The sequence below is a fragment of the Diplotaxodon limnothrissa genome, linkage group LG7 (assembly GCF_057381915.1).
Source record: "Diplotaxodon limnothrissa isolate DT_005_m linkage group LG7, D_limnothrissa_male_GT1.1, whole genome shotgun sequence".
Classification (NCBI taxonomy): Eukaryota; Metazoa; Chordata; class Actinopteri; order Cichliformes; family Cichlidae; genus Diplotaxodon; species Diplotaxodon limnothrissa.
Window position 1 is genome coordinate 23,166,494 of NC_140602.1, and position 13,793 is coordinate 23,180,286.

Sequence of the window (13,793 nt, forward strand, 5' to 3'; positions counted from 1 at the left end):
TACATTTATAAAGAATCCTTCTTACTTCAGCAGTAGTAATGTGAGTTTTTTATGATACATTCTCCATAAACTACTAAAATAATAATTTGTCGTATGTTTTTATAATTAACTGCTTAATTTCAGGACTACTTGTTATCCGTGCTGGAGAAAGAGCAGCGGAAAAGTGGTTGGAAATCCTGTGACACCCAAGTCATATGATATAGCAGGTGCGAAGTGTGCAGTCTCTCACTGAGGGGCATCATGTTTGGCATGTGTAATGGTGTGTTTGCATGAGAACTGTATTGTGCAAGTGCTGTAATGGACAGTCGAGTGTTTATGTAACCCTGGAGGTTTACCACCCGTCCTTCATAAATGCCATGTGGTCAGCGACTGGGGCAGAAAAGTCAAACACAGAGGCACTGAGTGTGTCAGCTGACAGCAGCTCAATGGGCAAGAATGTCTCATAAAAAAAAAAGGTTGTTTAATTCCCTAAAGCCTCACTTGGCTTGAACTGAGAAGCAAAATGTGCTTGAGCTGCAGTGGAGCTGCTCTGATAAATGAAAACCAATAAAGGCATAAATAGATAAATAAATCACAAAATTAAGGAAAAGAAAAGTGGTCTTTGAATTTGTGCCTTTTCTCTGATGACAAAGAAAAGAGCCATTTTCTCTGAACAGCTTCTTTGGGTTTCTGTGTTTGGTCAAAAATTACATTGCACAGACCCATTAGTGGGTTTTTTTTATGTTGCTTTAGATGTGTCAGCCTCATGTCACAAAACCCCAAATTAATGTCTGACAGTGATGACTGTAGTGTAGGGAGATATTTCAGCAGTTATTGGACACTTTGTCTCAATTATGACTGGAATACGATGAGCTGCTTTTTAAAGGCATAACTCTAGCTCTGTTTTGTCAACAGAAATTATGGTCTGACTTTAAAATGTGCATCTCAGAAGGTACAAAAGAGTAATGAAGTTAATGGTTTGACTGAGACATATAATCCCTTCAATGCTCAAAAGTTTCCCCAAACAAAAACTGTCTCAAAATGTACAGTATTTCTATTTTTTTTTGTACATCTAAGTCTAATGGTGAGAGAAAGACCTTGTATTTATAGAGTATATGTCATCCTGTTGCAGATAGTCTGAGGAAGTCATTTAACACTATCATAGTTAAATGTATCAAATCTGACATCTTGCAGGTGAATGGCACACCTTATATGGAAAGTTACAGGGACACTGTGAGCATTAATCGAGCTATTTTCATCTGTGGGTGTTGAGCTTTTTTAAGAGGTAGCTCTTTAATGATATGGTTGTTACATAAAACACTCATGGCTGGAGAGCTGCTATAGCAGGAGAAGGTGAGATTGTGCGCCCTTAGTTTGTTAATGTAGATAAAAGTTTATGGGACAACAGAAAATGTCTGTGTGCTTTTATCAGTTGAATATTATTAGTAAAGTATGCTTTTATTGGATGCCCAGTTTTAAAGGAAAATAATGGGAGACCTAACAAAAATGAAGAACTCGGTGAAAATCTTAGTAGTGACTCGAGATGGCACGATACCACTTTTTTTATGTCCGATACCGATATCATAAATTTGGATATCTGCCGATACCAATATGAATCCGATATAGTGTTTTTTAATCAATAAAACTGTTTTTTTAATATCTTGCTGCATTTTGTATAAGTTCATATTCAAGTTTAAATAAACAACAACACTAAAGCTATTCTGTTATACCTGTATGTAAAAAATACACTGCACCCAAAATATTTCATAGTTCAGCAACACTGATCAATCTAATAAACTTAAACCTGCACCATCCTTCCTATTCTGGTATTTTAAAGAGTACTTAGCAGAAATATTAAGCAACCTAACTAATAGGGTTGCAAACTCCCAGCAAAAAAAAAAAAAGGGAACCACCCCCCACCCTCCACCTCATGATGCTTAATTGACGTAATCAACTTTAATTTGATGCAGTGTGGAAAAAAAAATGCACAGAAATAAATTATTTTTCAAGAATAATTAAATAGATTCAACATCTTTCTTCAACAGAATTGCAGACTGCACAGATGGTATCTTCCCAAAGGAAAAAGTAGTATAGCTTACTAGGGTATATTAGACTTAACAGTTACTATACTATATACATAGATAATCTTGTTTTTGAAAAATTGTATGTGACTGTATTTAGACAAAAGAGCAGAGTGAGGGGGTTGTTATCACTTAATGCCAGTGCTGGCTGTTTAGCTTTGTTAGCAGTATGCATCCATATTAGGTATGATGGATAGATGGTGTTAAACTGAGCTATGCATAACTTTTAAACAGCGAATTATATAAATAGTAACCCTAGCTCCCCCTGTTGAGAATAAGGAAACTGGTTCTAGAGACCCAAAATGTTATTCCTATCTGTTTTGTATTACTTCTGCCAGAAATAAAGTTCTGGCAGTAATAAAGAGATCTTGCTTATATAAGGAACTGAAGTTTGAAGCACCTCCCTGCTAGCTTTATTTTTTGAGTTCTGGAGGCTATTGCTTAGCATTGGTGAGTCACAGATGCTAGCTAACAGAGATGGGCAGTAACGCGTTACTGTAATCTGATTACTTTTTTCAAGTAACGAGTAAAGTAAGGGATTGCTATTGCAAAAACGGTAATTAGATTACCGCTACTTTCTCGTAGGAACGCTGCGTTACTGCGTTACTAAAACCGTGATTTTTTTAAATTAATTAATTAATTAATTATTTTCTGCGAGAATGTCTCATGACAGTGACATAGGCGAGTGCGACGTTCGTGACAACAGCTGTGTGCAGATCAACAATGGATCATATATCGAGTACGGGAGAGAGTATGAGCGTGCAGCGTTTAAAGCGTGGAAGTACTGACCTTACTTTGAGTTTGATTCCATAAAAAGTGACAAAAACATTAGCGTCCATTGTGCGTGGGAAGAAAACTTCTTTTTACAGCGAAAAAAACCCTAAACAAGCACCGAGTGCGCAACGACGTAATGGGAAATTCACAGAGAAACTCGCGGATTCTTCAACTGACCGCTGCGGCACACCTGCACCAGGGCAAACCTCCGCCTGCTTTACAGGTGAAAATAGAGCAACAGGACCGCTAGTCTTTGATTTTATTTATTATCTGCTGTATTTTACTTGCATCTATTTGAAAGACTGAGTGTAAACACAAAAAATATTTTATTTTATGTGCTGGAATGTGCAGAAAATAGGTTTAAATGTTAAACTAATTTCTTCAAGTCAGACAATGGTGCATATAATTTAATTTTTGCTTGATGCATAAAATTAAAAGATTAAAACTGATAAAACAAGTTTAAAAAAAAAGAGACTTTTTCATTTGATTACATTTTGTATGACGGATTATGCAGAAAAAGTAGAATTGGGCTGAAAGATCTATCGCTTTATTACCTATTCAGGTTGTAAATCGTGTTTTTAAAAAGTAACTAAGTAATTAATTACTTTTGAAAATAAGTAATCAGTAAAGTAACAGGAGTACTTTTTTGGGGTAGTAATCAGTAATTAGTTACTGATTACTTTTTTCAAGTAACTTGACCAACACTGCTAGCTAATGATGGCTAATGTAGTAAATAAAACTGTAAAGTTAGCTGTCACTTAGGATTAGGATTTAACAAAATTGACCATTTACTACTAGATACTTATCTATAGCAAACAACTATAACACTAAGTATGAAGCATTATTTTTAATCTGTGAGGGTCACTAAACATTAAAAAAATAGACTTATAGGCCTCAGTTCGCATTAATTTCTCACGGATTTCCTGTTGACCATTGCTCCCACCGACACCCATACGAGAAGCTTCTCCTGAAGGGAAAACTGAAGCAGCTGCACGGACAAAAGAAACTACACCTCTTAGGGGCTGCCTCAGAAATCTCATCTGTAGCTCCCATTAGATCTCCAATAGATCTAATCATCTTTTCTGAAGTGAGTGCTACGCGTTTTTAGTGACAGAAGCAACAGAATACTACAAATACCTTTCACCTGCAGATATCACCCAGGCATAAAAATTAGCTTTGTACTTGTCAATAAATCTGCTGCACTTGGTGTCCTGTAAGCTTCGATTGTTGATGCTCAAAAGGCATATTTCTGAATTGTAGCCTTTATGTTTAAAAACTCAGGTCTCTGCCAGGTCTCTCTTGGAAATTAGATTTTTAATCTCAATGACATTTTTTTTACCTGGAAAAATAAAGAACTAATAATAAACGGCTGTGTTAAGATTTCAAATTTTTAACGTCAAATTGGTGTCTGTAAGGCAACCACAACTCTATGATATTATCTATTTTGCATTTCATGTCATTTTTTGTGATATTTTGTTATTTAGGTCTACTAAAGCTCCCCATGACAGACATTGCAATGAGTGAAAGAGGAAAGGAAATACACAAAATACACTTAGCAGCAAAAGAACCCAGAGATGTCAGGTGCATTGCGAAAATGTCTTTCATTTTCAGTGTGAAAGGACATTATTAAAAGCTTGCTATATAAAGCTGTTAGCACTGGATTCAACATTTTTCGTTTACAGCTCAGGTCCTCATTGCCTACGTTTTTCTGAAGTGACACTATCACACCTATTATATCTTGTACTATTTTGAACCTCGCTGCTGAATGAAATCACCGCCGCTGATAAACAGCCTCCAGGACACTTACACGCTGTTCTTCTTCATATTCTGTGAATAGTCCGATATGGCTTTATCAGTTTCCCCTGGAGAAGTGCTCCGAATCAGCTCGACCAAATCAGCTCCGAAGTAAACAAGCCTTTGTTTGTATGTGTGCAATCAATATATAATCAAATTTACTTATCCATCCACTGAAAGGATTTGAGGTGACTGTGACCTCAGCATTCAAAAATACCTCTTGACCATTTAATGGTGAGCTAAAACGAGAGTGTTAATAGATTTAGCACGCTGCATTTAATTTCATAAGATTGCTTTGAATTCTGCATGTACCTATTAGGTTTTGCACTTTTGTGTTAATGACATAGTCCTACACCTCTCATCACTGCAAATAAAATCATTTTGTAAATCATGCATTTATAGTTTGCCAAATGTAAATTGCTGAAATACACTGCTTTTACATAATGCTTTAAACCATTAATGATGTTAATGGTATATTTATCCCGTTAGCCCCGTTAAGCTTGCAGCCATTATACTACAGATTTTTGTGAAATCCCTTTACACGATTTGTCACAGCTCATGCATTTTCATACCTTTTCAGAAATTACCACCATGACCAAATCATGTTGACAGTTTTGTTTCATTATGATTTCTGAAAACAAAAAAAAACGGATCTACTTCCTGCAGCCTGCAAAACATTGTCACTTGTGTCCCTCGGTAAACTCGGATGACACTCTGTTGTCGAATTTGTTGCCTAGAGAGAGTTTCAGGCATAACTTACACACTCACAGGCCTGTCAGAACAGTCTGTTTCTCTATTCTCACCACAGCTGATTGATTAGCATTCCTTGCTGATCAGACAATTATTAATTCAGAGCTTCTCCCTGCAACACAGTAGACAAAAAAAGGGATCCTAGTTATAGTAAAACTATGGTCATAGTTCCCTGTCTCTGTTATCTAGAGCACTGTCCCATCTTTTTGTCCCGTTGATGCATTTGTGTGGCACGATGACTAACCCCATCTTTGGATTAGGAGTAAAAGGTCTTTATGTTTTTAGCACATTAGTATGGATTTACTCTGTAGGTATTTTTTGTGGCCATGTGCATGTGTAAATGTTAGCAGGTCCTCTGTAGGCCACTGTAGAATGTAATTAATTGTGTTGAGGTGCTGTTCTCATTGCACTACATGCTATTGTTTTACACACACAAGGCCAAATTCCACGGCACTATAGCAGACACAAAACTTAATCTTGCCAGTTATGACTAGGTAGTGTGTTTAATTCATTTGATTAGTGAAAGTATTTTTCAAACAGTACCTGTGCGTGGTGAAAAATGACTGCATAAGACACAGAGGAATGAGTCAAGCATAAGCTGTTACCTTACTTTTGGGAAACTTGGATCATTCTGCTAGTCTGAGTTAGAGTTTGAATAACTTTTCCTATTTTTTGTAATGTCTTTTCAATTTTTCATTTCTGCAGAAAAACAACAACAACGACATCATGGCCACATTTTTAAGCAGTGTGAGTGAGAGCTGGCTTTAAAAAAACTAAATCAAAAAAAAAAAAAACAACACCTTGGATGTGTTTCTTTTTTTAGCAATAGTAGATGCAGTGGTGGAAGTAATTCACATGACATAAAGGGAAACTGTAACAGCAGTCAATAGCCAAGGTGAGCTGAAGAGAAGCTGCTGCATTCAGATGTGAGAACTTTCTTTGTGTTAGTCTTGTAAGTGTTGTTCTGTGAGTCGATAATGACATTGTAGGTCCCTGTTACGGAGCATGCTGCTGCCGTGTCATCTACTCCCGTAGGATTTGATCTTCCGCTATATCAAGCAGGATTCTTTACAGCATGAGTTACTGGAGCTGCTGTGGAATGGAAAACTGTGCCATGACCCACTGATTGTATTTGGAGAAGACTTTTGTACTTTACCCTGTCAGCTCCTTCATTGTTGTTTGATTTTGAAAATTGGACTTTTGATTACAACACTGCAACTTTTAACTTCTCTCACTGAGCTGTTCCTTTTTTTCTTGTTTTATTTTTAATAAATGTCATTTTATTAGCAGCATGGTGGTTAGCACTTTTGCCTCACAGCAAGAAGGTCCTGAGTTCAACTCCACCATCTGTGTAGGGTTTGCATGTTCTCCCTAGGTACTCCGACTTCCTCCCACAGTCTAAAGACATGCAGTTAGTGGAGTTATGTTAATTGGTAAATCGAAATTGCCCATAGGTGTAAATGTGAGTGTGGTTGTCTATCTCTCTGTGTTAGCCCTGTGACAGACTGGTGACCTGTACAGGGTGTACCCCGACTTTCGCCCTATGGTAGCTGGAATAGGCTCAAGCCCCTGTTCCTGTGATTTATTTTCTGTCAGCTTACAAATTGATTAGTCATTGTGGGTCTGAATATATGTAGAGTAAGGCTTTCTGTCAGTGTTTTCTCAATGCAAAAAAACATTCTGAAAAAGTGCCATCACACACATGTACGCACACAAACTCGCACAGGCTTTGATCGTCATGCCATCCTGTGTTGTTTACATAGTCGAATGCTTTTACCCTCTAGCTGAGGGTTAGAAAGACTGAGTCTATAACTGATGGAGGCCCATGCCTGCCTGTACTGTTTGACATTTGTGCTGAGCCCAACACTTTACTCCACACAGGCTTTACAGGATGGTTGGGTGGGGTGAGTGGGTGTGGATGGGTCCTGCATTCACCCGTCACATTCTACACTGAGCTGGGAAAGTCAGAGACGAACGCCTGTCAGGGTGGAGATGTTGGACAGAGCTGTTAAGTGTACTCCTCCGAGGAATTTTCGGCTTGTGTGGAAATTGTAAACAAAGTAGGGTGAAAATCCAGGATAATGCACTAACACTGTTTGTATTGCAGCCAAAGTTGCTAATTTTGTCTCCTCTCTCGTTTTCTCTCTTGTCCTTCTGTCACTTTAGTCACAACCAGAGGACCACCACATTTCGACATCCTGTGACTGGACAGATTTCCCCAGAGAACATGGATTTTATCCTGCAGTGAGTAACTAATGCGTGCGCGCGCGCACACACACACACACACACACACACACACACACACACACACACACACACACACACACACGTAAAATAAATAAGTAATAATGGTTTAACTTATACTTCACGCTACATTTACTTGACCATTTACTTAGGTCCATAAACATTTGGACAGAGACTTTTTTTCTTCTTCTAATTTTGGTTGTGTACATCACCATAATGAATTGTAAATGAAACAACTCGGATGCCGTCGAAGTGCAGACTTTTAGTTTTAATTCAGTGAGCTGAACAAAAAGATTGCCTAAAAATGTGAGGAACTAAAGCATTTTTTTACACAATCCCTTCATTTCAGGCGCTCAAAGGTAATTGGACAAATTAAGTATCTGAAAATAAACTGTTAATTTCTAATACTTGGTTGTAAACCCTTTGCTGGCAATGACAGCCTGAAGTCTTGCCCTCAACAGCTTTCAGTTGCTGTCTGTTTGTGGGCGTTTCTGTCCAAAGTTAAGGCTTCGACAAGTGAAATTCATGCTCAATTGGGTTAAAATCAGGTGACTGACTTGGCCATTCAAGAGTATTCCACTTCTTTGCTTTAGTAAACTCCCGGGTTCCTTTGGCTATATGTTTTGGGTCATTGCCCAGCTGTATTATGAAACGCCACGCAATCAGTTTGACTGCATTTAGCTGAATTTGAGCAGACAGTATGTCTCCGTACACCTCAGAATTCTTTCAGCTGCTTTCGTCCACTTGTTGTGGAGGGGTTTCTCTTCACCATGGAAATAATTCTGTGATCATCCACCACTGTGGTCTTTGGTGGACGTGGACGAGTTCATCAGTGCTTTCTTTCTTTCTTTCTCTGGATGTACCAAACTGTAACTTTAGTTTCTTCCTGACAGTGACTTTGGAAGCATCTTGGAAACCTGAATTGTATAAAAGTTGAGTTGGATATGCTTTCTTCTGAAGTGGGTAGATGACAAGCTCTTAGAAATCTACTGCTATGAACTTCTTTTATACAAAGGAATGAAAGTGTTAGTGGACTTGCCAAGGACAAGCAATTTTACTGAAGTGTTCCCACTATCTGTACAATAGCAAGAATGAGTAAAATATTTCTCTCTTCCTGTGTGAAATATTCTTTTAGCTCCAACTGTTTTCCTTGCTGAAAGTTAGATGAGCCTTTGAATATTAACTCAACCAGCACAAAAACTGTAGGCAGGGAGAGATGGATAACCCCGGTGAACCCAAAGATTAAAAAAAAATTGACTTGACAGATGCTGATCTGGAGCGAGTTGTATTGATCTTATTGATCTCTTTACTAAAAGTCAATAAGCATATTTCTTAAAATACTAAATATAAATTTGTATACAAACTCAACGGTGTTTCTATTTGAAGTTTCCTGGATTCTACAGTTCAACCCACGTGCGTGATATAAAAGGGAAAATACAGTTTGTATTTTTTATTCAGAATATCTTTCACAGTTCTGATACCACAGGTAGCAATTTTACATGTTTTTATATTGAAGTTTCAAATTTAATACACAGATATCACAGTATACATGATCAATTATCTGCTTTTAGGAAATTAATGTATGTCACTGGTGAACTGTCAGGGGCTGTTGATTACCATCAGTTCTCTAGATATCTAAACAGTGCTATTTGTAACCATGTTTCATAACATCATGAGCATTTCCCACAAATGGCAGAGAAAAAGGTCAGCAAGTACAAGTAATATAGTCCCCAGCATTCCCGCAACCATCAAAACGTAAGAGAAGACACTTATTTTGTAAAATCGATGATAAAACTGATTTAAAATGATATACTGCATAGATAAAGCTAGACTATTATGCACAAAATAGAAATAAGATTTGGTGGAACTTGGAATTTGAAATGCCAAATATGTGCAAATATGTGTGCAATGAGGAGGGAGAGCCCAGTTTGATAGTCTTGTTCGCTGGGCTTTTTTTATCCTCTCGAGCCTGTTGCACTGCTCTGGCTGCCCTGTTGAACGTTATGCTTTTGGGTCAGTGCTGAGCGAGATGGATCATGTCATGTACAAACCTGAGATGAGCACAGCTACGATAGCAGTACCCTGATTTTAATTTCAGGTTAAATATCCAAATATTAGATTATTACATCCCTGAATGCTTTCAGACTTTAAAAGCTCTGATTTGTGTGGGTCTCCCTGAAATAAAGAAGTTGCAGTGCCTACTCAAAACTGTTAAGGAGACATTTTGCATTGCACTCTAATGGCTTTTGTTTGGGGGAAGGACTCCCTGCCAATGAATGAACCTGACACCAGACTTTCACCACAGAGCAGGGAAACTCTATGGTCTCTGTTACAAGAGACTAGATTTTCTTTTCCACAGCACAATTTGTACTGTATAGCTCAACAGGATAAGTGAACTTAGGATGGGTTTTATATGAAGCCCCTAAAGAGGCAGCCACACAGGAAGTGACTAGCACTGAAATGGCAAATAGAGAATGCAGAAAGTTACTGACATTTAACAATTTCAAGTGATGATGGGAGAAAATAATCACTGTGAAGTGTGTGTGTGTGTGTGTGAGTTTAACTTTTCTCAGCTTCTAGGCAAGTAGTTAAAGAAACTACCAATGAGAGTGAAGGATATTGTTGATTTACATATGACGGGGTGGTAACCACATTATTAGCAACATTCTAATAATCAGTCCTTTTTAATCCATCGTGTAAGTCAGGGATTTTAAAGTTAGCTTTGTTGTGACCATTGAGTAACTTAAATGAAACAAATTCCAGAAAGTTAAAGGATTGAGTACATTTATATAGTTTATCCTACATATATTCATTCCCTCGGCGTACGGAATCTAATTAATATAACAGTGTTAAAAATATTGATGCGTTTTCTGATAGTGAGTGTAATGGAGACCAGGGGTTCCATTACCTTGTTGGCACTGTTAGTGATTAATTGATGGATTGGGAATTTAAAATAGTATAATAAAGAAAAACACATTAGTTCTTATGAATTCTTTATTAGGTTTATTTGACATATGATTAAAATGACAGCTTGTAAAGGTGAAGAGACAGGGGGACTGGCCATCCTACCTGTGTCAGAGAAGAGCCAAAGTTAGAGCTGCTTGTGAAATGAGAACTTATAAAGGTACTCACCTGTCCTGGTTGCTTCTTGCAGGATGTGGAGCAAAAGAGTGAAAGCGGCTCAATCACCTGCTTAAGAGCTCCTGGAGCAGACCAGTGTGCCAGGTTAAGGAGTATGGTTAAAGAGGGTTTTAATTTAGATAGAAATGAGTGAAGCTTATGTTATTGGTTTTTTTTATAGTACGTGTTGGAAATATGTATATGTTTGTGATGTGCTTTAATGTTATTGTATGTTTGTTTGTGTGGAGGGCTATGTTTTCATGTTGATTAGTTAACCCCCATACTTGGGCTATTCCAGATGCTCACCTGAAAAGGTAGAGTATAAAAGGAAGCCATTGTGTTTAGTTGGAGTGAGTGTTTTTGTGCTGTTAACATGTGCCTTCTTTAATAAAGTGCCAATCCATGGATGTATTCTACTCCAGTCTCGCGTCATATTATTGGACAGAACCTATGACCGCCGGCCAAAACTGACAGCGAGTAACATCTCAGTCAAAACTTTAAAATTCACATACACTGTATCCTCACAGCGGTGTCATTTACTGCGGTGCAGTTTTGCTTCCTGGTATTTAAGCGATATCTGTAATCCTTTAATTAGTATCTCTGGGTATGTGGTGAATGCATTTGTGTGGCTCACCTATCTTGCTGTAGTGTTTTGTATATGTAATTTGCTCTCGGGCACTATGGATATTAATGCAGCTTAGACTGAATATGCATGTTTTTGCTGATTAGTATGTGTGGGCATGTACACACATCATGACAACTTATGAGTTATGGGTATTGTTGTTGGTGAACATCAAAGCTGAAATCTGGTTCGTCAACAAAATCTCTGTAATTATGAAGTGCCTTTAAATACCAGATGGCATATCCAAGACAAAATGGCTCTTAAGAATAAAGCTGGAAGAGAATTTTGTGTGATTTTAAGTTAAAAACTCACAGCACAAGAGGGGGGATCATGAACCTCAGGCTTTCTTTGGGTGGGGGGTGTAAGGGACCTGAGATCAGTGCTTTGTATACTTTGGGCTTTTTTATCAAAAGCTGAATTCTTTACACAGTCTGGAACTTCAGCTGACAGACAGTAATATTTCTAACGCGACTAAATTAAACCCCGCTACAAATCTCTTCACAAAACATCCATCATCATTTAGACAAGTGCAGTCAGTGTTTTTCAAATTTCATACACTGGTTAACAGATTACCACCACTATTTGGCATTTTTTTTTGCGAATTCTTTTTGCATAGGCGGATTTTTTTTTTTTTTTTTTGTAACATTAATATGTCAATAATACTAAAATAGTGTTCATTCTAAAACCAAGATGTTAAGTTGAATTAGTTAAACATCGTCTCATGAAATACTTTATCTTTTTCTGCACACAAAAACTCTATTAAGGTACCTTCGCTACTGTTTGATTGGATTAATAGAAAAATCTACCTCATGTGCTTGGTTATTGGTTGCATTTTCGTTGAATCTTTTATTAGGTTTAATTCTTCCTAAATGCATCAGAGCCAAATCCAGTCACTGATTTGGTGAAGAACAATTAATAGAGATTTTGTGGCAGCTAATCTAATGAGAGAACACATTAAAATGTAATCAAGTTTCAGGGCACAAGCACAATTTCTATCAGCCTGTTTTCTTTCCATTTTTTCCCTTTCTGCCATCATCTCATTGGTTTCAATTTCCTGTTTCCTCTATTTCTGTGTCCCACCCAATCAATGTTTCTGTTATTTCACTTTCCGTTGTTGCCCATACATCCTGTCGTAGCTTTTTGCTGAGAACTCTAGCTTCCCACCTGTTGGAGAGTCTGATTTACCTGGCTGCTAGAGAAGCAATATTAGTATGAGCAGTACTTCCTTTTTGCACTGAAAGTGAAGTGAAGATTGCTTTTTGTTTTGCGTGGGCAAGAAGTGCTTTTCTGCCCGCCTGACTTGTCTGGCATGGACCACACTGCAAAGCACACTATAGCTCCATTCACCGGTCCTTCCACTTGCCACTGTGGCTCCCTTCGCCATGTGATTTTCTTTCTCTTTGCACCACTTGCCCCATCTGTCTTGCTCACTTGTCTTTTCCTGTCCCTCCCATGCTACCCAACCCATTCCTATGCATCATCTCTCTCTCCTCTTCTCTTTCCTCCATACGTCCCAAATGATGAAGGACCTGGTTCCATATTTCCTCACCATGTTCTGGTGGATCTGTCTTATTAGCAGCTGTGTAGGCGTGAAGCAGGTCTGCACAAACCACTATGATAATGTGTCAGTCCAACCCACACACATTTTACCAATATGTGTGTGTATATGTGTCACTATGAAAACAGTAATTTTTCTTTAAGGTTTTAAAGAGGGAGGCAGTAGAAATTAAATCGGTTTAGCTGCTAAACAGGAAATGCTTCATAGTTCGGTGTAATGAGTGTATTAAAACAACGAAGGAGGTCATTTGCTGTGCTTATTTAGGGCACAGCTGAGCAGCATCGATTGCCATCTTCATAATGGCTGTAAAGAAGAACCTTGAGGGTAATGTATTGAAGCATTCAAAGACCAATTAAACCTTAGTTGACTGAAGTCTTGTGCTTGTTTGTCTGCAGCAGTGCTCTGTGAAGTCAATTGTTTGTGTTGATAGTGTTGCAAAGGAGTATCCGATCCAATAGTACTTTTTAGTCAATTAGAATCTGTAGCATTAGTGTCTTTTGGCACCCCTAATTAGCTTCGTACTTGACAGTTAGGGCTTTTTAAAGGTTCATTTTTGAACACACTTCATACGTATATTGATATAATTAAGATAATTACTGATGTATTGAGTTTAATATTAAGACATCTGTAGTTTTTTATGATCCAAACCACAGCTTTGCACTGAAAGACATTTATGAATGCAAAAAAAACCAAAAAAAAACCAAAAAAACATACATAAATGAAAAGTATCCAAGATATCAGTAGTGACTGAATACTGGCCAATCTGCTATTAAGCATGTTCAGTATCACAAACACGGTCATTTCTTAACTCTCATATGAAATTATAATTTGAGCCATTTCCCTTTGTGCCTTTCAGAATATTTGCAGTGCT

At 37.7% G+C, this 13,793-nt stretch overlaps 2 protein-coding genes across 2 annotated transcripts in view; both read left to right on the plus strand.

Moving 5' to 3' along the window:
* The window catches only part of LOC146628286 (uncharacterized), a 124,616-nt gene that overhangs the window by 91,145 nt on the left and 19,678 nt on the right, over positions 1-13,793 (plus strand). The window lies entirely within an intron of this gene.
* Positions 1-13,793, plus strand: part of LOC146628287 (pleckstrin homology domain-containing family A member 7-like) — a 144,997-nt gene that overhangs the window by 64,481 nt on the left and 66,723 nt on the right. Inside the window, exon 4 of the mRNA XM_085359451.1 lies at positions 7,545-7,622. Within this exon, the coding sequence (XP_085215577.1) occupies positions 7,545-7,622 (78 nt within the window). The remainder of the gene's footprint in view (positions 1-7,544; positions 7,623-13,793) is intronic.